The 22,559-nt window shown below is 45.1% G+C and overlaps 1 protein-coding gene across 4 annotated transcripts in view; it reads left to right on the top strand.

The window, feature by feature from the left end:
* Positions 1 to 876: 876 nt before the first annotated feature.
* LOC123745757 (phosphatidylcholine:ceramide cholinephosphotransferase 2) overlaps positions 877 to 22,559 on the top strand; it is a 105,787-nt gene continuing 84,104 nt past the window's right edge. Inside the window, exons 1-2 of one of the 4 annotated variants that reach the window (XM_045726600.2) lie at positions 877 to 1,090; positions 1,773 to 1,897. Coding sequence is in view for 1 of the 4 variants with exons in the window: in XM_045726607.2 (XP_045582563.1) it covers positions 1,068 to 1,090 (23 nt within the window). In the remaining 3 variants the exon portion in view is untranslated. The remainder of the gene's footprint in view (positions 1,091 to 1,772; positions 1,898 to 22,559) is intronic. The other 3 variants (XM_045726609.2, XM_045726602.2, XM_045726607.2) reach the window with 3 other exon arrangements.

Genomic DNA, 22,559 nt, shown 5'->3' with positions numbered 1-22,559 from the left:
CCATAAGTGAGATATGGATATATCAGCGAATAAGAGTTACCAAGGCAGGGTGTACTTACTGATGTAAGTACATCCTTTAATTTATTTAGTTATTTATATACAAGAAGGTACATTGGGTACAATAAAACATTTAGGTACAATAATTACCACAATGAATTATAAAAAATCTCTGGCTACACTTGCCTGTAGTCCGTTTATAAAGTTTTTCTACCCGAACCCGGCGGAAGACTAGGCTTGTATGGTGATAAGGTGATCTATTAGGTTGTTGCTTGAGGCCAGCGTGACCTTAAGCTGCCTGTTTAAGAGGCCTACATCATGTCATCAATTGAAATTGAAATAAGTTTATTGAGGTAAAATACACACAAAGGGATGAGGTAGCTCAAGCTATTCTCACCCCGTTCAGTACATCGTGTTAATACATACATAGACACACATCACAAACAATAAACATATTACCAAACATTCTGAGAGATAAACATATACATTTTCCTCCTTTTACACAAGTATATCATCAATTCCATCCATGACATATACGGCCAAGATAATCAAAACGTATTTATTTACATTTAAAGAGAATGACAGCCTATGTGACTCATTGCAGTCTTTTCTCACTTAATAAAGAACTTATTATTAATCATCAATAATATAAAAATATTGTTAATTCCAAATAAATAACGAAAACCAACTAATATATCGACAGCGTCAGCTATACATACGATAACAAGAAAACATCACAAACAAGAGAGCATCGTTCTTCAATCTAGCTCTTATAGTTTAAAGTTCTAGATACTTTTCCTGCAAATATACTGACTCTTATAGACACTCGATCTTTCTGGCAAATGTCATATGATTGTTTATTTATTGACCGTATAGCACCGAGTGACAGTTGCGTGTTGACCTTTGACTGTGTTGGACTTCCATAAGTATCTTCCATAATTTATAACTTTATATATAGTGTTTACGGCAGATTGTGAGGATCCAACGCGTCCTCTTGTGTAGCTGATGCCAGCCCCGAGTGTCTACAGCCACCTGTGTTTATCGTGGATAATTACGACTCCATTTCTGTAATGATTGAAACTGTTGATGTCAGGTAATTAAACAAATTATTTATGGTTATCTTGTTGAAGGTGTTATGGAGTTATGTAAGACATGTTCCTAATAGGGAAGTGTTTCCATTGTAATGGAAACAGCTGGTAGGGAGAGGATGGAGTTGCCATAATAAATATACATCTTGTAAGTTGTCATAGTTAGGAAACATCTGGTAGGTTGATGCTGAAGTTGCCATAGTGATGAAGCATTTGATAAAGTGGAGCTGCATAGTGTTAAAATATGGTAGGAAGATGCTGGAGTTACCATGATGATGGACCAGCTGGTAGGGAGATGCTGGAATTGCCATAGTGTTGATGTAGCTGGTGCAGAGATACTGGAGTTGCCATGGTGATAAAACGCCTGGTAGGAAAATGCTGGGGTTGGCATAGTGATGAAACAGCAAGTAGGAGGATGCTAGAGTTGCCATAACAATATAATGGGAGATGAACCCATCTTACTGCTCAAGTAGACTTTGCACCATCCTGCTTGATGTGAAATAGATCATATAATAATAAGAATAATTATTAAAAGAATAAGCAGAAGAACATGGTACAGTAGTTGAATAGTTACATAAAATGCATATATATATTTAATAAAGTCACTAGTATGCAAAGCATTTCTGGTATATATTTGAGAAGTTAGGTATTATACCAGAATTTACCTGAAGACCACCATTTCTTTAGGGGCTTCGAAGAGGACAGGAAGCCAGTGGCTTGTCAAAGCCCCCCCATCCATTATTCTTAAGAATTCTTTCCATCTGGATTTTGAGCTGAAGTAATTAATGTCTTGGAATTAACGGCTTTGGCAGGTAAGTAGTTCCATGGGTTTAAAATCAATAATATTTGATTCATAAAATATGTATACATAATGCAGATATATATTTGAAGGTACAGGAGTTGCTTATTAGATAAAGCTACTAATACTCAAAGCATTTCAAGCAAAACAGAATAATTTGATTAATTTTGTTTAGGTATAGCGGGTTGTGTCTGGATCTCTCCTTTCCCCCATCCCCACACCCTCTCTCTCTCTCTCATCTCTTTCTCTATCCTCCTCTCTTCTGTCTCTTTCCCTATTTCTCCTTTCTTCCTATCCCCCTTCTCTTCTCATCTCCTTCCCTCTCACATTTGCTGTCTCCTTCTCCTTCCCTCTTTCCCTGTTTGCCCAAAATGCTGTGTATATTAGTGGCTTTAGGCATAGTATATACTAGCTCTATTTAGAAATCCAACATTCTGCTTGTAACTCATTTTGTATGTACTTTCCCTATTCCCTATTTGTATTCTACATTTCATTATCATTTCTCGCTCCCCCTTTCCACGCTCTCTCCCAATATCCCCTTCTCTCACTTTTCCTCCTTTCGACCTGCCTCCCTTTCTCTCCTTCCCTTTATTCAAATATCTCCCTTTTCTTTCCTTGTCTTCAAATATATCCCTCTCCCCATTCTCCTTCCTTCTCTCATCTCTGTCCTTCATTGTGCTTGCCTCTGTATTGCTATCTGTGTCTTTTTGTTTGTTTTCCCTGTCTTTTTACCCTGATCAACCCCAGTTTCTCAGCATGTGTATGTCTGTATCTCCCTATCTGTCTCTCTCTCATTCTGTCTATCTTTTTGTTGACTGTCTCTGTTTATGTCTATTATACAAATAATAGAGTCTACCACTGGTGCATGGGTGTTCTGCCAGTAGGAGCCTAGTGATGGAATATTAAGAAATATATATTAGCTACCCATTTGCTTCGAGAAAGGCGCAGGGCTTGAGAAAGCTTTGGAAGCTGAGGAAGGCTCGTCTGTTTTATGCTTCTATGGCCGAAATAAGAATAGCGGAAAATTTATGCACAAAGAAATCACATTAACGTGATGTACCAATGATAAAACCAGGTGGAGCCATGAAGAGGATTCGAACCTGCACCTTGGGTACTCCAAAGCACGTGCCTTAAACCATTGGACCACAATATGCTGAATGTAATGCAATCTAGGATTCAATTGAATATCAGGATGCTGGATCGAATCCACCTCTTGGATCCAACTTGTTAATCATTGATACATCACATTAATATGATTTTTTTGTGCATTTGAAGTGAGAGTAGAGAAGTGGAACAACTATACTACACTAGATTGTATGTGGGTATTGTGTGAAACCTTGATTTGATATCAGGTCGATGCCTCAGGACCCTTAGAGCTTTCAGTTGAATTTCGGGTTACATTACTTTCAGTGTTATCACGGTGCAATGGTTTAAGGTGTGTCTAGGAGTACTCAAGGTGCAGATTCGAATCATCCTAATGGCTCCAACTAATTTTCTCGGAAAATGTATGTTGCTTTTCCCGAGATCAGTGAATAATGGTGAATATTACTATACAGAAATTATTTTTGTTTTCAAAATATTTAGCTAGGTATACCCAGCGAGCAGCGCTAAAATTCGTGGTGGGGATAAGTGTGTGACGCTTGGCACACTGTTCCCCTTTTTAATTCTGGCGACCCCGACCAGCACATGTCCGTCCCGTGCCCCAGATCATTTCCATTACAAAGTTGGGTGAGGCTAGCCCCAAACATTTGGCTTCCCGTCTTGGATAGACCGACATTCAATCTTATGGATGGCGTAAACTTAACTCTATGGGTGAAAAAGCATCTCCTGTTTTCTGCCCTATGACGTGACTTGTTGAGCTTGTGCGTTGTTTTGAGTTATGTTTAGGCTAGTGCCCGAGATATAACTCACAACCGTTGCCTGACTCCCAGGTTAGTCTTTAATGCTAGGAGAAAATAAGAAGCATCAACAGTAAGCAAACGTGCCCAAACATCTCGTCCTGCACTGGAATAGAAGCTGCAACATTTCGGTACTCGGTAAACAAAATTACGGGTTTTTCATTGTAAATATTGTTTAAAACTATTAATCCTTTACAGCATTTTAAGTTCAATATTGCACCTTCGTCTTACCCTCCTTCGAACATTTTGTCTCCATTTTCATTATCTTTGTGTGAATGATGTTGAATGTATCTTGCACGTTCTCCAGATTGCTTGCAGTACGAGACAAAGCTATAAGGTAAGAGAAGAAACAGGATACGAAGCCAGCACTTGCGATGCTGCACTTGCGGGTAACACGACGTGACACAGCCTAATACACACCTCTGATCTTCCCACCGGCGTCATGCCTCACCCACATCCCTTGTCCTCTTCCTGCACACCTCTTACCTTCTTGGTTTTTAATAATTCCCAGGTCATGGATTACCTTCTCAGAGCCTCTGAATATATAATAAGAATGCCAAATATACCGAACTCTTTTTGTGGAGTCTCCATTCTTAGCGCAGCGGACGGAAATGTCAGCTAGCCTGTAAATATTTCAGTTGTTTAGGGATTGAGACGACAGCCTAGCACAGGAAGAGGAGGTGGGAGCCTAGAGCTTGGCGTAGGTGTACATGCACTGAACCCAGGAGCTCAACCCAAGTTTTTGATGACCACACATCAGAAGATGGAGAAGCGACGACGTTTCGGTCCGTCCTGGACCAATATCAAATTGTGTTTGGACTGAAACGTCGTCGTTTCTCCATTTTCTGATGTGTGTTTTGGTCATCCTGATTATTTATAGAGTACTTTGCAGAAATGCATATCAGGGATACTGGTGTGTAGTTCAGTGCTTCTCACTCGTTTCTTTGGCTGTCTTCTGTCTGGTAGTTCCGTGTCTGTAACATGGCGTCATATATCATCATTTTGTATAGTGTATATGTATCCTCATTTAGTAAACATGATACTCTCTAGTTAGGTCCCCATTGTTATTAATACGTGTGGTTGTGCCAGAGTTTAGTTCCTCCTTAGTCACCACGAAGTTTGTTATCTCTCTTCTTACCCATCTTCTCACCTTCCTGACTCGCTCTTCATTCAGTATTAAATACTTCCTCAAACTTTCTTCCCCAGTTCTTCCCAGACTTCGGCACTTTCCGTGAACTCACTGTCAAGTTATTTTTACGCTTAGATCTTGAACTTCGGCTACTTTATTCCAATCTTTTCATCTTTGAGTCGTGTAGTGTAGCGCCTTCCGACCTGCTTGTTAACTATCATATGTAGTTGAGTTATTGTGTAGGGCTGATACGCCACCTGGTCTAAGTGGGGCATGTCCCTACTATTATGCTGATGGCCGGTGTTAACATCCCCGTCCTCTTATTCTCATTGTTTATTAACTTGTACTTTTGTTTACACGCTGGTTACTCCCATAACAGTACTGTATTATGGCTATTATATTACCTCTCTTGCGCCATCAACTCCACTCCCCTCGTCTAAGGGAGCCGGTCGGCCGAGCGGACAGCACGCTGGACACGTGATCCTGTGGTCCCGGGTTCGATCCCAGGCGCCGGCGAGAAACAATGGGCAGAGTTTCTTTAACCCTATGCCCCTGTTACCTAGCAGTAAAATAGGTACCTGGGTGTTAGTCAGCTGTCATGGGCTGCTTCCTGGGGGTGGAGGCCTGGTCGAGGACCGGGCCGCGGGGACACTAAAGCCCCGAATTCATCTCAAGATAACCTTCCCTCGTGACTATCACACATAATAACCAACATTTTTTACCTGCTTCTGTGGTGTTTTAAGTTAGGTAGTGTGCTCAGGTGTATCAAGCCTCCACAGATCATCCCACTTATATGTTTTATAAATGTTATGTACAAGGTGTGTGACGTCAGTTACAGCCCCGCTCCTGAGCCAGGTAAGTCCACTACGGGCTCACCATAGCCCGTGCTACTTGGAGCGTTTAGTTCCCAGTAACTGAATCTTAAGCAAAGTGTGTGACGTGACTTTGACGTCATCATTTTACTCCCGCCCAGGTTTTGGAGCCTACTGTATGTTTGTGACTCCCGCTGTAGTTCATTGTGAAATGTGTGTAGCGTGTTCCAGTCTGTAGTTTCCGTGTATGTGGCGTTGTTGTGGTGTTGCTGGCGGTGTCAACCTTGAGGTGTCTCAACGAGGCAAAACAAAAGAATTAGCAGTGCGGCTTTACCTTGAGTGTCAACACTGGCGCCTCCGTCACCGTAGGACCTCACTTGTCTTCTCTTAAGCACAAGTTGGCAACTCTGTCGCTGGCTGCTGTTGTTGTTGTTTAAGATTCAGCTACTGGGAATTAAAAGTTCCAAGTAGCACGGGCTATGGTGATCCCGTGATGGACTTCCCGTGATGGGCAGGAGCGGGGCTGAAACTTCCCTCTGCTGTCGCTGGTAATTGCAGTTGTTAATAATTCTGACGTTGTAACGAGTAGCGTAACTACTAACACTAATACTAATCAAATTAACTTATGAAACTAACTTGTCCATAGCAAGTTTTGGGCTGGGCTGTGAGTCTTGGCTAGGGAGGATTGACTAGGCGCCAACCCTTAACTGTTCACCTCTGTTCACTCAGCAGTAATTGGGTACCTGGTTGTTAACTGTTTGGCGGGTGGTGTTGCAGGGGGAGACTAGTTGGTGAGACTTACTATGGCAAGGGAATGCTCTATGCCTGCTAGCAGGAGTCAGAAGTCTTCTGTTCCTGTGTCCGCCTGTGTTCAAAAATAAAATCCTTTCATGACGCGTGTGAGGTGTTTTTATGGTGTAAAAAAGGTACTTACCTATCAATGCTTGGCTATCAGTGACTACGGGGGGAATGAGATCTATCTATTAATGTCCTGTCTACTAGTATTAGCTTCTTGTACCTGTTGCGTTATAATGTAACTATCTTAATGTTCAAATTTCATGTCGACTCTGGCATAAAGGTGTGGGTGGGGTGGCTTCCACAACTTTTTCTTTCACTGCGGTGCCCTTGTTGGCCACCCTACAAGGTGTCAGTATTTCCTGGCATTTCTTCGGACAGGTCCAAGATGCAAACTCAGCTTCCACTTATGTCCTCTTTTTCCTACTTTCTCTCACTTTAAAGAAGCTGTCCTTGTCCACCTTGTCTTTCCCCCCTCAGCATCTTGTATGGTCTGATCATATAACTTTGTTTCTTCTATTTTCTAGGGTTGTTAGATTTAGTTGCATTAACCTATGGTCATACCTTAACCGTGTTAGGTCTGGCACCTGTCGTGTTGCTGTGGAGTCCGTGCCGGAGCTCCATATTGTAGTATTGGTCTAACGTATGCCGGGTAGATTGTCTTGAAGGAGTCCTGATTTAGATTTCTAAACGCCATTTTAATGCTTGCCAGCGGGCTATATGTTGCCCTGTTGGTGTTCCTCCGGTATTAATGTTGCAATTGTATCCACTCCCATATATTTGTCTCTCCCACTTGGGCTGGACGGTAGAGCGACGGTCTCGCTTCATGCAGGTTGGCGTTCAATCCCCGACCGTCCAAGTGGCACCATTCCTTTCCCCCGTCCCATCCCAAATCCTTATCCTGATCCCTTTCCGATGCTATATAGTCGTAATTGCTTGGCGCTTTCTCCTGAAAATTCCCTCACTCCCTCTCCTATTTATTTTATTATTCTACTTGAAGTGTTGTTGTTGTTGTTTATGATTCAGCTGCTGGGAACAACAAGTTCCAAGTAGCACGGGCTATGGTGAGCCCGTAGTGAACTTACCCGGCACAGGAGCTGGGCTGTAACTGTTGAAGTGGTATCCGGCGGTGCCCGGGTCGTCTCGGCACTAAGGTCATCCCACACACCCTATCTCTACGCCAACACTATCACCGTAAATATTTTCACTACACACTATCTTTATCATTATAAACATATTGACACCTTCCCATCTACACCCCACACGAACTATCTCTCCCTCCTCTCACACACGTCCTTCCCAACTCCTCCCCACCACATACCTGCCTCCCTATCTCCCCTCTGCTGGCTGAACTGTTGCTGCTGCTTGTGCTGCTGCTGCTAGTTGAGCTGCTGCTGTTACTGTGCTGCTACTGCTAGCTTTGTTGTTGCTGTTACTGCTGGCTGTGTTGCTGCTGCTGCTAGTAGTACAATTATAGAGGGTGTAAGCGGCATGATACCCCAGCAGTTGATGGTGGGAGGTTTAAGAGGGCGATATTATCGCCGTTCACTCTCAATGCCACAGTTAATTTGCTCTTTGTTCTGCCATAATGGCAAGGAGGTGGTGAGGGTGACGTAAGGGTGTTGGGGTGTGTAGTAAGCCTAAGTTGGGTATCATTATGACTGCTGAAGGTAGGTGGTGGACCAGACGGCACCCCCATCATCATCACCACGACCGTCTGGAGCTTTGTCCACCCCTCCACCCTCTTTGTATGTCACCTGTACTAGGGGAAGAGGGTGACGTGTACCTCTCACCTGGTGTTGTACGGTGAGCTGGGTGTACTAGCTGCCTGGTCCTCGTCACAGCCCCGCTCCTGTGCCAGGTAAGTCCACTACGGACTCACCATACCCAGTGCTACTTGTAACTTTTTGTTAACTACATGGTCCTCGCATTATGGCAGGATACATGTAGGTGGACCGCTGCCTGCAAACACGTCCACTCCAAGTTACATATTCCTCACCTGTAGCCTCGCAATACGCCACACATAATTTAATTATTCAAACACAAAATCGACTGAGGGACTCGTAATTCTCCGCCCGTGTGTGTGTGCGTGTTGCATACATACAAAGTATGAATGACTCAGGTGTATAGGAAGGATGTGAGTGTATGAGTCATGAGCTAAACACACACCTTGCGTAATATGAGTGAGGGTGAGACGCAGGCGGAGGGAGCCACACATGCGTGCAGACGCATGTGTTTGTGCGTAATGTGACAATTGGTTCACCCCGCCGCCGCCGCCCTTGTCGCGTCGCATGACACATTCAGGCCACAAGGTGCTCAAGTGTGTCATTTTGGTGGAGTATTGACACCCGACGCTGTGTTCTATTATAGCAGCTCTTGCCAAGGGTGTGGTGCCGGCGCTCCTCTAGTATTAATGTTATGGATTAGTCTTGGTGGTGCTGGATCCTCTCGGCGCGTCTCGCTCTTTGACCCTTCCTTCCTCGCCATGACTGGTCCCTCTGGCTCCTGACTCTCCACCCAGGTGAAGGCTGGTCTTCTGGCTCTCCACCCAGGTGAAGGCTGGTCCTCTGGCTCTCCACCCAGGTGAAGACTGGTCCCCTGGGTCTGTGTATATCATCCCAAGATCACCAGTACTCTCAACACCGCTGGATATTACATGTATGATACACATTACATGTATGATACACATTACATGTATGATACACATGGCATTAATGTTATGTGATGAGGAGTGGCTTCTCCGTCCCCTCGACACACGTCCAGGAGTTGGTGTATTTTCTAACAAGGTCATGTGAGCAAGAGCCGTTAATGTTAAGTTGCAGAGCTTGCACACGACCATTGCTGACCATCCCGTGCATGATGCTTGGCCTTGACCAACTGCACACCCCTGTAACTGCGCACTGCCAGGCCCTTCCTCTAAGTCACGCAGGCATACCGTATGAGCCATCACGCCCCACCTTCACATCCACACCAATATACATATCAGGCTAAGAAAACTTGTCCTTCTACAATCACACACACACACACACACACACACACACACACACACACACACACACACACACACACACACACACACACACACACACACACACACCATGGTGAGGAGTTGTCATACACGAAGCCTCACGTGTTCGTGTTTTGAGAATATTGTTTTGACTGGTGATAGGAGGAATGGGTTCAGTGTAGGTCAGATCTTGTTTGAGGAGCTGTTCACTTGAGACAGTTAAGCAAGTCCCAGCTGTGTCTGGGTACAAGTGACAGGGTGAACAACCCAGCAGGTATTTCTTCCTATTGGGGAGTGTTGTACATGCTGCTATGGCGGTGTGTCCACTCACAAGATGAGTGACGCTGCCCAATAAACTCGCCCCTAGGGGCAAAATTTAAAATAATTAAAAAAATGTAGGACGCGTGTGATTACTTAAGTGTAGTAACAGGATGAGAGCCACGCTCGTGGTGTCCCGTTCTCCCATTTCTGTCATATGGAGCTTTGAACCTCACATTAATTTATTTATTATGCTCCTCATTCACGGTTTTGGCCTCGTCCCCTTCCCTTGTACCAACAGTCTTCCACTCTGCAAAAGTGAACTTTCTAATGTTTTTTGGACAGCTTTGTTTCTTTAGTTTGAATCCGTGTCTTCTTTTTCTTAAAATTGCAATTGACATTCTTCTTTCTCAATATTGACGATTTCTGTTACTATTTTATACGTAGTGATCATGTCACCTCGTTTTCTTCTATCTTCTAACGTTGGTACCTGGTTGATGGGGTTCTGGGAGTTCTTCTACTCCCCAAGCCCGGCCCGAGGCCAGGCTTGACTTGTGAGAGTTTGGTCCACCAGGCTGTTGCTTGGAGCGGCCCGCAGGCCCACATATACCTGGTTGATGGGGTTCTGGGAGTTCTTCTACTCCCCAAGCCCGGCCCGAGGCCAGACTTGACTTGTGAGAGTTTGGTCCACTAGGCTGTTGCTTGGAGCGGCCCGCAGGCCCACATACCCACCACAGACCGGTATATTTAGTGCCTCTAACCTCTCCTCGTAGTTCTTATTTTTCAGTTCTGAGACCATTTAGTTGCATGTCTTTGCAACCTTTCCAGTTTACTGATGTGCTTCTTGTGATATGGGCACCATACAGCACCTTTGTCTGCCAACTTTGCTCTCACGACCAAAGTCATGAATAATTTATTTAATTTTTCACCATCCATGTATTTAAAAACATTTCTGAAATTTGAAAGTGTAGCATAGGTTCCTCGCTCAGTGATCTTTATGTGGTCATCAGGTGACAGTTTTCTGTCCAGACCCAACCCTAGATCTCTGTCTATTTGATTTCTTTAAAGCTTTTTCACATCATTTGTGCTACATAACCTTCCCGGTTTGGTGCCTTCTTTTGATAATTACTTACATCATTTGTAGGTTGTCCCATGTGTCTTTTACATAGTGTCATTAATGTACATTTACAAAGGTGAAATGTATTTCTGATCGGCTTCCATATATACTTTATACACATACATATACATACACACACACATCGGACACTTTATGTAGGGCATACGTAAATCTGTGTGTCTATGTATTTACGTATGTAGGTTAGCTTAGCATTTTAAAAGCACCGAACCACCTGTGGTTGATTGTTCAATAAACCCCTGAACTATATGTTTAACACATCTCTAACCCTGTCCATGGAGGACAGAAGAAAATGTATATATGCTGGTTAGCATTGTAACTGTGGCCACGTCTGTGGTAGAAAATAATAAAAAAAAATGTATGTTGTGTGTGGCCTATTTTCTCCTATTCCACATTTAATTAATAACATGACATTTATTCCCAATAAATTCCATCTGCAGTGTTGCTCCATATGCATATATGGTGTTGGTTGGGCCTGACGGCTAAGTGGACAGCGCTTGGGGTTCGTAGTCCCAAGGATCCGGGTTCAATCCCCGGCGAAGGCGGAAACAAATGGGCATAGTTCCTTTCATCCTGATGGCCCTGTTCACCTAGCAGTCAATAGGTACCTTGGAGATAGACAGCTTCCTGGAACTGTGTGTGTGTGTGAAAATTAGGATTAAGGACTTGCCTGAAACGCTATGCGTGCTAGTGTATATATATATATATATATATATATATATATATATATATATATATATATAATATATATATATATATATATATAATATATATATATGTATAATATAAACTTTTTAGACACAACCCACCAGGGGACTCGAACACTGGCCAACAAGGTGGCAGTTGCATATATATATATATATATATATATATATATATATATATATATATATATATATATATATATATGTATACTTATTCTGTCCAGGTCTTCTTGAAGGACATGATAGTCATCTAAGTTTCTTATCTTCCCTGGTATCTTGGCATCAACAACAAATATGTTTATATAATTCTGTATTCTGTCTGGTACATTCATTATGTAGACAATGAACATTATTGGTGCTGGATCTGAACACTATGATACTCCGCTAATAATATTTCTCCAGTCTGATGCATTTTTTCTTATTACTGCCCTCATATTTCTGTCAGAAAATGTTTCATGTGTGTTGGAAGATCCTGTCACTCCTCCAGCATGTTCCGGTTTCCAGAATAATCTCTTATGTGGGACTCTTGGAAGCCTTTTTTAGGTGTGTGTGTGTGTGTGTGTAATTACCTAAGTGTAGTTACAGGATAAGAGCTACGCTCGTGGTGTCCCGTCTTCCCAGCACTCTTTGTCATATAACGCTAATATATGTGTGTGTGTGTGTGTGTGCATGCGTGCATGCGTGTAGTATGAGGTATGAGTGAGACGGGCACGGAAGGAGGGCGAGTGCGTGCATGCGTGCGTGTAGTATGAGGTATGAGTGAGACGGGGAGGGAAGGAGGGCGAGTGAGTGCGTGCATGCGTGCGTGTAGTATGAGGTATGAGTGAGACGGGGAGGGAAGGAGGGCGAGTGAGTGCGTGCATGCGTGTAGTATGAGGTATGAGTGAGACGGGGAGGGAAGGAGGGCGAGTGAGTGCGTGCATGCGTGCGTGTAGTATGAGGTATGAGTGAGACGGGGAGGGAAGGAGGGCGAGTGAGTGCGTGCATGCGTGCGTGTAGTATGAGGTATGAGTGAGACGGGGAGGGAAGGAGGGCGAGTGAGTGCGTGCATGCGTGCGTGTAGTATGAGGTATGAGTGAGACGGGGAGGGAAGGAGGGCGAGTGAGTGCGTGCATGCGTGCGTGTAGTATGAGGTATGAGTGAGACTGGGAGGGAAGGAGGGCGAGTGAGTGCACACTTGCCTGCTAGTGCTTGCGGGCTCCTGGAGCAACGTGTACACTGGCCTCGCCTATTACCCTGTTGCAAATGTTGCACCATATTTTCTCCTTACAATTCTCTGCCGAATATGACGTAAAAGTTATCCACTTGTGTCTTCAGGTCCTATACTTCCTCTCAGCTTTAAATGTCCTGGGAGCAGCTGGGTGACACATCTCTGGGAGCAGCCGGGTGACACATCTCTGCGAGCAGACGGGTGACACATCTCTGGGAGCAGACGGGTGACACATCTCTGGGAGCAGCCGGGTGACACATCTCTGGGAGCAGACGGGTGACACATCTCTGGGAGCAGACGGGTGACACACCACTGATATTAGCCTGGACACTAATGGCATCTCACCTGTGTGAAGCATTTTATCCTAAATGACTCCTGGTTGAGTTCGATGAATGCTATACTTGTCTGTGTGCACTCACCTAGATATGATTACACCGCTGTGCTCCAGCCCCTGAGCCCCGCCTTTCTAGCTATTGACTGAGTAATGCAACGCACCTTCCTGTTTATACCACATTAGAGGAATTTAAGGGAATGTGTAAGCATTCTCAGACAAGTGAATGACAGCTTTGATAAGTTGGGAGAGTTGGTGAAGGTTCGTAAACTTAGGGTTAGAAAAATGCACTTGAGGTGAGATGCTTGTGTGGTGTGTCCAAGCCTAGTGCACCGGCCTTTCTTATTCCAATATGTTTAAATTGTGGCTTAGCTTAACACTTTCAGTGTTCTCTCTTTGGCCAGGGGCGCGTGCATGCGCGCGTGTACACGCTTACCAGGTGTGTCTCACCTGTCTGCACCTGTATTCATCAAACACTTATGCAAGTACTGACGAATCTACACATATTTTCTCAATCTTTGTTTACGTATAGTTAATTTTCGAGTTGTGAAGCCCCAGAAAACTGTTTACAACAATGATAACATTTGACTGGGAAGTTTCCATACTCGTAAACTGGTTAATATATGTAAACACAGCCGCCAAATATTGAGAAAATATGTACAGGCTAGTAAGTACTTGCGTAAGTGCTTCATGAATACTGGGCTTGTGAGCCTGCTTGACCGCTGCCATCACCCACTTACCCATATAGTTTATAACAACAGAAGAGTTGACATCAGTGTTATTTAATACCGCTTGTGACCTCACAGTGAGCTCTCTCTCTCTCTCTCTCTCTCTCTCTCTCTCTCTCTCTCTCTCTCTCTCTCTCTCTCTCTCTCTCTCTCTCTCAGTAGTGGGGTGCAGGGCACGAGACACTTGCAACAAGTCACGAGGGTGTGGGGGTAAGGACTGGAGGGGGGCACGTTAAGGGAGGGGAAAGTTATGGGGGTACGGGGGGCAGAGAAGTCCTGGCAGATCAGCCTACCTCACATATCGTTATCTCCTCATTTTTATCGTTCTACCGATTGTTTCACTGTCATATAATGATATATATGAGGTGATGGTGTAAAGTGTAGAAGATAGTGAGGAGTGCCTTGGTGAAGTGCATACATCTTGAAGGTGTGAGGTGTGAGGTGGGAAGGTAAACAGTGTAACAAGTGAGTGGTGAGAGGCGCCAGCCCGCCAGAACAGCGTGCTCTCCACACTCACGCTCCTCACACACGCCTCGCCCTCAGCTATGAGGGTCGTGTCTACATGACCATATGTCTTCTTCCCGCGAGGTACATTATGGCTGCTTTCACCTGTTCTACAGCTCTAGTGTTGTACAGCCTGGCGCCTCGTGTTGTGTGTGTGGTGTTGACCACCGTCACTAGTGACGCTCCCTCCTGTTGGAGAAAACGTCTACCAGTGTGTGTGTTTACTAGTTGTGTTTACTAGTTGTGTTTACTAGTTGTGTTTACTAGTTGTGTTTACTAGTTGTGTTTTTGCGGGGGTTGAGCTTTGCTCTTTCGGCCCGCCTCTCAACTGTCAATCAACTGTTTTACTAACTACTATTTTTTTTTGTTTTTTTTCCCCACACCACACACACACACACACACACACACACACACACACACACACACACACACACACACACACACCAGGAAGCAGTCCGTGACAGCTGACTAACTCCCAGGTACCTATTTACTGCTAGGTAACAGGGGCACTTAGGGTGAAAGAAACTTTGCCCATTTGTTTCAGCCTCGTGCGGGAATCGAACCCGCGCCACAGAATTACGAGTCCTGCGCGCTATCCACCAGGCTATGAGGCCCCCCAAACGGGCAGTGTGTGTGTGTGTGTGTGTGACACTGGTAGTACAATATTGGAGCATCATTACCTGTGTCAGGTGGGTCCCAGGTGCTGAGCACTCCACGGGTTAACTCTGCCACCAGCAGCAACTGGCTCACTCTCCCCACCACTACCTTACTGTATCTCCAGTCATTACTCCCTATACACTCTGACACTTTCCCTCTACACTTTGACAGTTGAGAGGCGGGACCATGAGCTGAAGCTCAACCCCCGCTAGCACAACTAGGTGAGTGAGTACTTGGGGGGCGTGAAGCTCCTGTAGATTAGTAATTACTCTATTCATTCTTGTGTATGTTAATGAAGTAAGATGAGCTTTTACCTCCACAAGCCTCATTTGATTCGATTTACTATGACTCTTTGTGTTCTAATTTTTGTAGATTTTAATACCGGTTTACCTTCATTACCTGTTATTTAGTATACAAAGGTGTACCTGGCCAGTGTTGTGTGTAGGAACCTTTGAACTTGTGTGTGAGTGGTGATGGGCTGTTGGTGTGTTATGAGGGTAGTGAGTGAGCCGCGTGTAGGGTTAATCCGGGGTTACAGTGAGTCAAGGTGAGCCACTGAGCCTGAGCCGCTTCTCTTTACACCAGATCTCATCAAAATGAGGGCATGTACAGCCCACGGAGGGCAGGGAGATGGCAGCTCGCAAGCTTGTTGGGCACCTGCCTGCTTGGGTTGAGTGGAGAGGCCTCGTCTCACTCTCTCCAACCCTCACCCACAACACTCAAATGCTTATATCTCCCGTAGGCAGGGCCTAGACAAGCAGGCAGACCTAGGCAGGCAGGCAGGCAGACCTAGACAAACAGGCAGACCTAGACAAGCAGGCAGACCTAGACAAGCAGGCTGACCTAGGCAGGCAGGCAGGGCCTAGACAAGCAGGCAGACCTAGACAAGCAGGCAGACCTAGGCAGGCAGGCAGGCAGGGCCTAGACAAGCAGGCAGACCTAGACAAGCAGGCAGACCTAGACAAGCAGGCAGGCAGGCAGGGCCTAGACAAGCAGGCAGACCTAGACAAGCAGGCAGACCTAGGCAGGCAGGCAGGCAGGGCCTAGACAAGCAGGCAGGGCCTAGACAAGCAGGCAGACGGAGTGCAGTGAAAGAAGGTCCTCTTCCTTCCTCTCCCTCCCTCCTCCTACCCGTTCCTCCCGGCTTACAAGAGAGAGTGTCAACTTTCTCTGGCCACTTTCTTACCTGGCACCATTGAGGGTAATTTGTGTGTGAGGGGGCGGCCGGGAGGGACGAGGAGGCCACGTGTCTGCGGGAGTGGTTCAATAACTGCTTTGTGTGCAGTTGTGTCATTATAAGTTATAGCTGAGCTCCTCCAACACTGCTGGCACCTATCTTCACCTGCGGTTATGTCTTCCACCTTTGGTGGGGCTCTTATCTGCTGCTCCTCCTCCTCCTGCTCCTGCTCAGCGAGGCTTCGAATCCCCTCATTACTCTAATTGATTTTCTCATTGATATATGACGTTAGTAAGATTTTGTTGTGTATCCCGCTGATATCTCGTAACTCTATCATCATTACCTAGCCTCATAACCTTGCATTTGTCAGTATTAACCTCCATCTGCCACTTATTCCATCATTTCAAGATTATCTATATCGTCTTGAAGTGATTTTGAATCTTCTGAGTTTATTTCTCGCCGAATTTTCATATGGTCTGCAAATTCGCGAATATTGCTGCTCAATCGTGAATGTATATTGTTTATATAGAGGTATATGGTAAATAGAGGTCCCAGGACGGAGCCTTGAGGCACTTCACTGACAACGGTTCCCACTCTTGACTTAACTCCAGTTATAGTAACACTTTGTTTCCTTTGGTATAATCATGCCCTTATCCAACTCCAGATAACACCCATACTGTCAGCCTCTTAGCTTTGTAATTGGTCTCTCGTGTAATACTGCATCAAAAGCTTTGCTTAAAGTCAAGGGTCCACAACACCCTATCTTTCCCACTGTCAACTGCTTCATATATGCTGGAATAGAATCAAATCAAATTTACATACAGAAATCACAATAGCGTGATGCATCACATGAACAAATCCACAAGGGCCGTGATGAGGGTTCGAACCTCCTGCTGCTGCTGCTTAGTTAGGTTCGAGCCCTCGTCACGGCCCTTGTGGATTTGTTATATCAAATTTGTCAAACATGAGTAAAACTATGTTGTGAATCATTTATTAATATGTGTGTTGTTTAATCCAGAGATGTCACGTCTGTTTTGTTACCCGGTAATATTTTCCACTAATCAACGCCCTGTTTCCAAACAAGTAAATCTGAGTTTCCAAACACAGATCTTTCTTAACTCTAAACTTATCCAATTTATATCCATCGTTTTGTGTTCTAATTGGTGCTGATATATATAATACCTTGTTAAGCAGGCGATGAGTCACAATAACGTGGCTAAAGTAATTTGACCAGACCACACACTAGAAGGTGAAGGGACGACGACGTTTCGGTCCGTCCTGGATCATTCACAATCGACTTGAGAATGGTTCAGGACGGACCGAAACGTCGTCGTCCCTTCACCTTCTAGTGTGTGGTCTGGTCAACATACCTTGTTAATATCCTCTTGCTCAGCTCATTCATCAACTTGTACATATCAGTCATGTCACCGTAACTCTTCGCCTTTCTAGAGGGTGTAAGTTCAGCTGTTTCAGTCTCTTCATGTGGAAGGCGTCTAATTTGCTGATTTAACTTTGTCATCGTTGAACCCGCTCACGAGAATGTATGACTATATTATGTCGGCCAAAATTAAACTGCGTGGTCTGAACAAATCCACAAGGGCCGTGACGAAGATTCGAACCTGCGTCCGGGAGCATCCCAGACACTGCCTTAATCGACTGATTTATGCTGCATGGTCTACACGAGGCCTAACAAGAGCAAGATACAGCTGAAGGACAACAATGACTACAAAAGGAATAAGTTTAGATTAAGAAGAGACCTGAGTAAATATTGATCTGATAAGAGAGTTGTTGATTTAAGGATCAGATTACCGTGTAACATAATTGACGTCGAGCCACTGGATTGTTTCAAGCGAAGGAGAGACATACAAGTAAATAGGCTAGTATAAATCCGAGGTGCCTCGTGAGACCAATAGACGTGCCTTGTCTTATGACCAAGGTCGGGAGCCGGTCGGCCGAGCGGACAGCACGCTGGACTTGTGATCCTGTGGTCCTGGGTTCGATCTCAGGCGCCGGCGAGAAACAATGGGCAGAGTTTCTTTCACCCTATGCCCCTGTTACCTAGCAGTAAAATAGGTACCTGGATGTTAGTCAGCCGTCACGGGCTGCTTCCTGGGGGTGGAGGCCTGGTCGAGGACCGGGCCGCGGGGGACACTAAAGCCCCGAAATCATCTCAAGATAACCTCAAGAAGATCAGTAATATAATGTGAACCACTTCCTGCTGCTTCAGATTAACTCGTCCGTAACGACAGTAATTAAGCCACAAACTCATTTTGGCCAATCCCGACTGTCAGCCTTATTTAATTATACTTTTCAGTCTTACAAAAAGCTTGGCGTTATGGTCCGCAAGACTTGCCACAACCTGTGTTGAGGTAACTGGTTGGTAGTTAGAGGCTTGGCACTTACCTCTGCTCGTTAACGGCTAGGGCCTTGCCCCTAGTAGACTATAAGACTTTCCTTGGTAGTTAAGGACTAAGGGCTTAGTCCTATCGTTAGAGACTAGGGCCTGATCGTGAGAGGCTAGGGACTTGCCCCTAGTAGACTATAAGACTTTCCTTGGTAGTTAAAGACTAAGGGCTTAGTCCTATCGTTAGAGACTAGGGCCTGATCGTGAGAGGCTAGGGACTTGCCCCTAGTAGACTATAAGACTTTCCTTGGTAGTTAAGGACTAAGGGCTTAGTCCTATCGTTAGAGACTAGGGCCTGATCGCGAGAGGCTAGGGACTTGCGCCTGGCAGTTAAGGGCTAGGAGCGTGCCCCAAATGAAGAACTATGAGGATAGTGACTAACGTGCTCATCTTGGCTCAATATATTGAAGAGTCGTTACGGAACCCTGGACCTTCCTTCCTTCCTTTTATGTGTGACCGCGAATATCATGTCAGTATTGGCTGGCTCAACTCGGCTTGGTTTTCATTTGTCTTTTTCTTTACAAGGTTGTGTAATTTGTAGCTGCCATAACTAATCTGGTACAGTTGTGTAATATAGTGATTAGTGAAAGTATAGTGTAGAGTTGTTCCCTGGCGGGGAGTGGTGTCATCACGTTGCTTGTGGTGGTGGTAGTGCTGATGTAGAGGATAGTTAACATATCCACAAGGGCCGTGATGTGGGTTCGAACTTACTCCCGGGATGATCCCAGACGCTGCCTTAGTCGGGATGTAGACTTCATCCCGGGCGTAAGTTCGAACCCACATCACGGCCCTTGTGGATTGATTCATTTGATGCATCACGCTGTTGTTATTTCTGTGTGTTTAGATGATAGTGCTTACCTATCACTACTTACCTCTTAGTGTCTACGGGGAGTGAGGTCTAGCTCTCGACGTCTTGCCTGCCAGCCTTGTACCTGTTGCGTTTCAGTTTAACTATTCTGACATTCAAATTCCACTGTGGAATCTGGCCTTAAGGTCGTGGACGGAGGTGGCTTCCATAACTTATTTTAATGAGTTGTAGTTGTTAACTACACGTACTACAGGGTGCTAGTGCTTGTTTACAGTCATTCTGCTCATTTGTGTTTGCAACTTCCACCTGTGTCCTCTTGTCATGCTTTCTCTCAAGCTAAAGACACTATCCTGGTGGTTTGTTATTGTTAAAGATTCGCTACCTGGTACAACAAGTCTCAAGCAGCACGGGCTATGGTGAGCCCGTAGTGATGGTGGTAGTACCTCCACCACCAGGATAGACGGGATGGTGGTACCACCACCAGGATAGACGGGATGGTGGTACCACCGCCAGGATAGACGGGATGGTGGTACCACCACCAGGATAGACGGGATGGTGGTACTACCACCAGGATAGAGGCTATCCTGGTGGTGGTGATGAGGGCCAGTAGTGACGACTGGCGCAACAGTTATCTCTAACAGTCTGGGCTGATCACCAGTAGATGCATCATACGGTTATCTTGAGGTTATCTTGAGATGATTTCGGGGCTTTAGTGTCCCCGCGGCCCGGTCCTCGACCAGGCCTCCACCCCCAGGAAGCAGCCCGTGACAGCTGACTAACACCCAGGTACCTATTTTACTGCTAGGTAACAGGGACATAGGGTGAAAGAAACTCTGCCCATTGTTTCTCGCCGGCGCCTGGGATCGAATCCAGGACCACAGGATCACAAGTCCAGCGTGCTGTCCGCTCGGCCGACCGGCTCCCTGTGTAAACAAGACAAACTACTTTGTTTGGTCTTTGGCGAGATGGTTGCCACTGATGCCGATCTCCGCTATTGGCAGTAAATATTTCAGAGTAAGTATATATTTAGACCTGGCGTCTACATAGACCAATTACTCTGAATATTTGATACGTAATGATCCGGACGACCCGTCATCACCACGTTCTTGGCAGCGCTGGGAGAGGGGGGTTAGGGAGGTGTGTTGGGATATTAATCTTTAGTGGCAGAATAGTCAGTCACTCAGCCGGCCAGTAAGCCAGCTAGTCAATAAGGTAGCCAGTAAGCCGGCTAGTAAGCTAGCCAGTAAGCCGGCTAGTAAGCTAGTCAATAAGGTAGCCAGTAAGCCGGCTAGTAAGCTAGCCAGGAAGCCGGCTAGTCAATAAGATAGCCAGTAAGCCGGCCACTTGGAGGTGGAGACCTTGGCCTGGGACACATAGCTGGACTTTCACCTGGGTGTTGTTGCCTTGGTCGTTGACCTGTGTCACCTTCACTGTCACGGACGGGTGTGTGTGTGTGTGTGTGTGTGTGTGTGTGTGTGTGTGTGTGTGTGTGTGTGTGTGTGTGCGTGCGTGTGTGTGTGTGTGTGTGTGTGTGTGTGTGTGTGGGTGTGTGTGTGTGTGTGTGGTGCCTCCAGTACACGGTGTCTCACGAAGCCAAGAAACCCTTCTCATACACTTATAAATTCATAAATGTTGAAAGTAAATAATATTTGTTTAAATGATTATTATAATTTTGAGACATGTGCTTGTTTGTTGATTTAAGGAAGGGTGAAAGTTAGAAGCAGTCTCGTCTTACTGTGTTACAACCATGAGTGAAAGTGTTCACCAGCGCCTCACAGTCGCCAAGCTAGAGACTGTGAAGGGAGTTATACATTAATACTTTTCCTCTAGTTGCATTTATATCAATTTGCGAAAAGGTGCATCTTACAGTGCTGATGTGTGACTCTTTACTACCGCCATGCGCATGCTTGATGGATGGTATCGTCAGATGATAGCGACTCATTCGTCAAGCTACAGGTAGTGAGTGGTACCTCTCTTTACATATGCCCAACCGTGGGGAAGCAGGTGTACCTGGTGTGATAGTGGCGGCCCCTGAGGCAGGCCAGTGGGAAGTGTACTTCCTGTTGTTATAGATTCAGCTACTCGGAACAGGTTCCAAGTAGCACGGGCTATGGTGAGCCCGTAACTTACCTGGCACAGGAGCGGGGCAAGTAGCACGGGCTATGGTGAGCCCGTAGTGGACTTACCTGGCACGGGAGTGGTGCCGTCTTTGTGGTTTACTTCCTGGCCAACAGGTGGACTATGTGTGGGTTGGGAGTGTTCCTTCCCACACATCCCTGTGGTCCTACTGAGCCGCACACCTCTCATTGATTGTTGCCGTTTATTGTGCACCCCATACTGTGAGCGGCAGCGTAAAACAGGATTACAGAGGGCACAAAAGGTTTTTATCAATGTGCCATGAATCCTGTTGGGGTGTCAAGCTGAGGGGTTGAGCCTTACCCGAATGTAACAGGTTCAAGTATAATCCCACCGCTGCCACCATTGTAACGTTTGCTACCACTGTTACCTTAGGTAACAGAAGTAGCATGTACATCAGTGTACATGTACACACTGAAATAAGACCCGTACTCACGCTTCAAGTGACAGACTACAGCTCCTTCCACAGGAATGGAAGAATTAGGACACAGCGTAAAAGAGAACTGGATATTATAACGAGGCTAATTATATGCAAGATCTCAATAATATACGCTGCCATGTTTCTTCATTAATTTCATTAATGTGATAATTAATGATGTAAGTAGATAATTAATATTCTTAAATGTTATCCTGACCCTTAGGAGGAAGGTTCAGAACATGTAATACTGGAACTTCAGTAACTTGATGATCACTGAAGTGACAATTATGAATTAATACTATTAAATTCTGCGAGCTTCACTGTTGATGGTTACGTCAGTTTTGTTAATATATATATATATATATATATATATATATATATATATATATATATATATATATATATATATATATATATATATATATATATATATATATATATAGAAATGCCTAACAGGAAAATGTTGGTCCCCTCTTGTTGTGACTTGACATGCCTCGAGCGGAATGAAGAATAAGGAGAGAGCTAAGGGGGAAAAGTAAGAGAGAGAGATATTAGAAAATAGAA

This window comes from Procambarus clarkii, chromosome 88 (assembly GCF_040958095.1).
Source record: "Procambarus clarkii isolate CNS0578487 chromosome 88, FALCON_Pclarkii_2.0, whole genome shotgun sequence".
Lineage (NCBI taxonomy): Eukaryota > Metazoa > Arthropoda > Malacostraca > Decapoda > Cambaridae > Procambarus > Procambarus clarkii.
The sequence above is the reverse complement of the archived record's forward strand: the minus strand, read 5'-3'. Positions and strand labels throughout refer to the sequence as shown.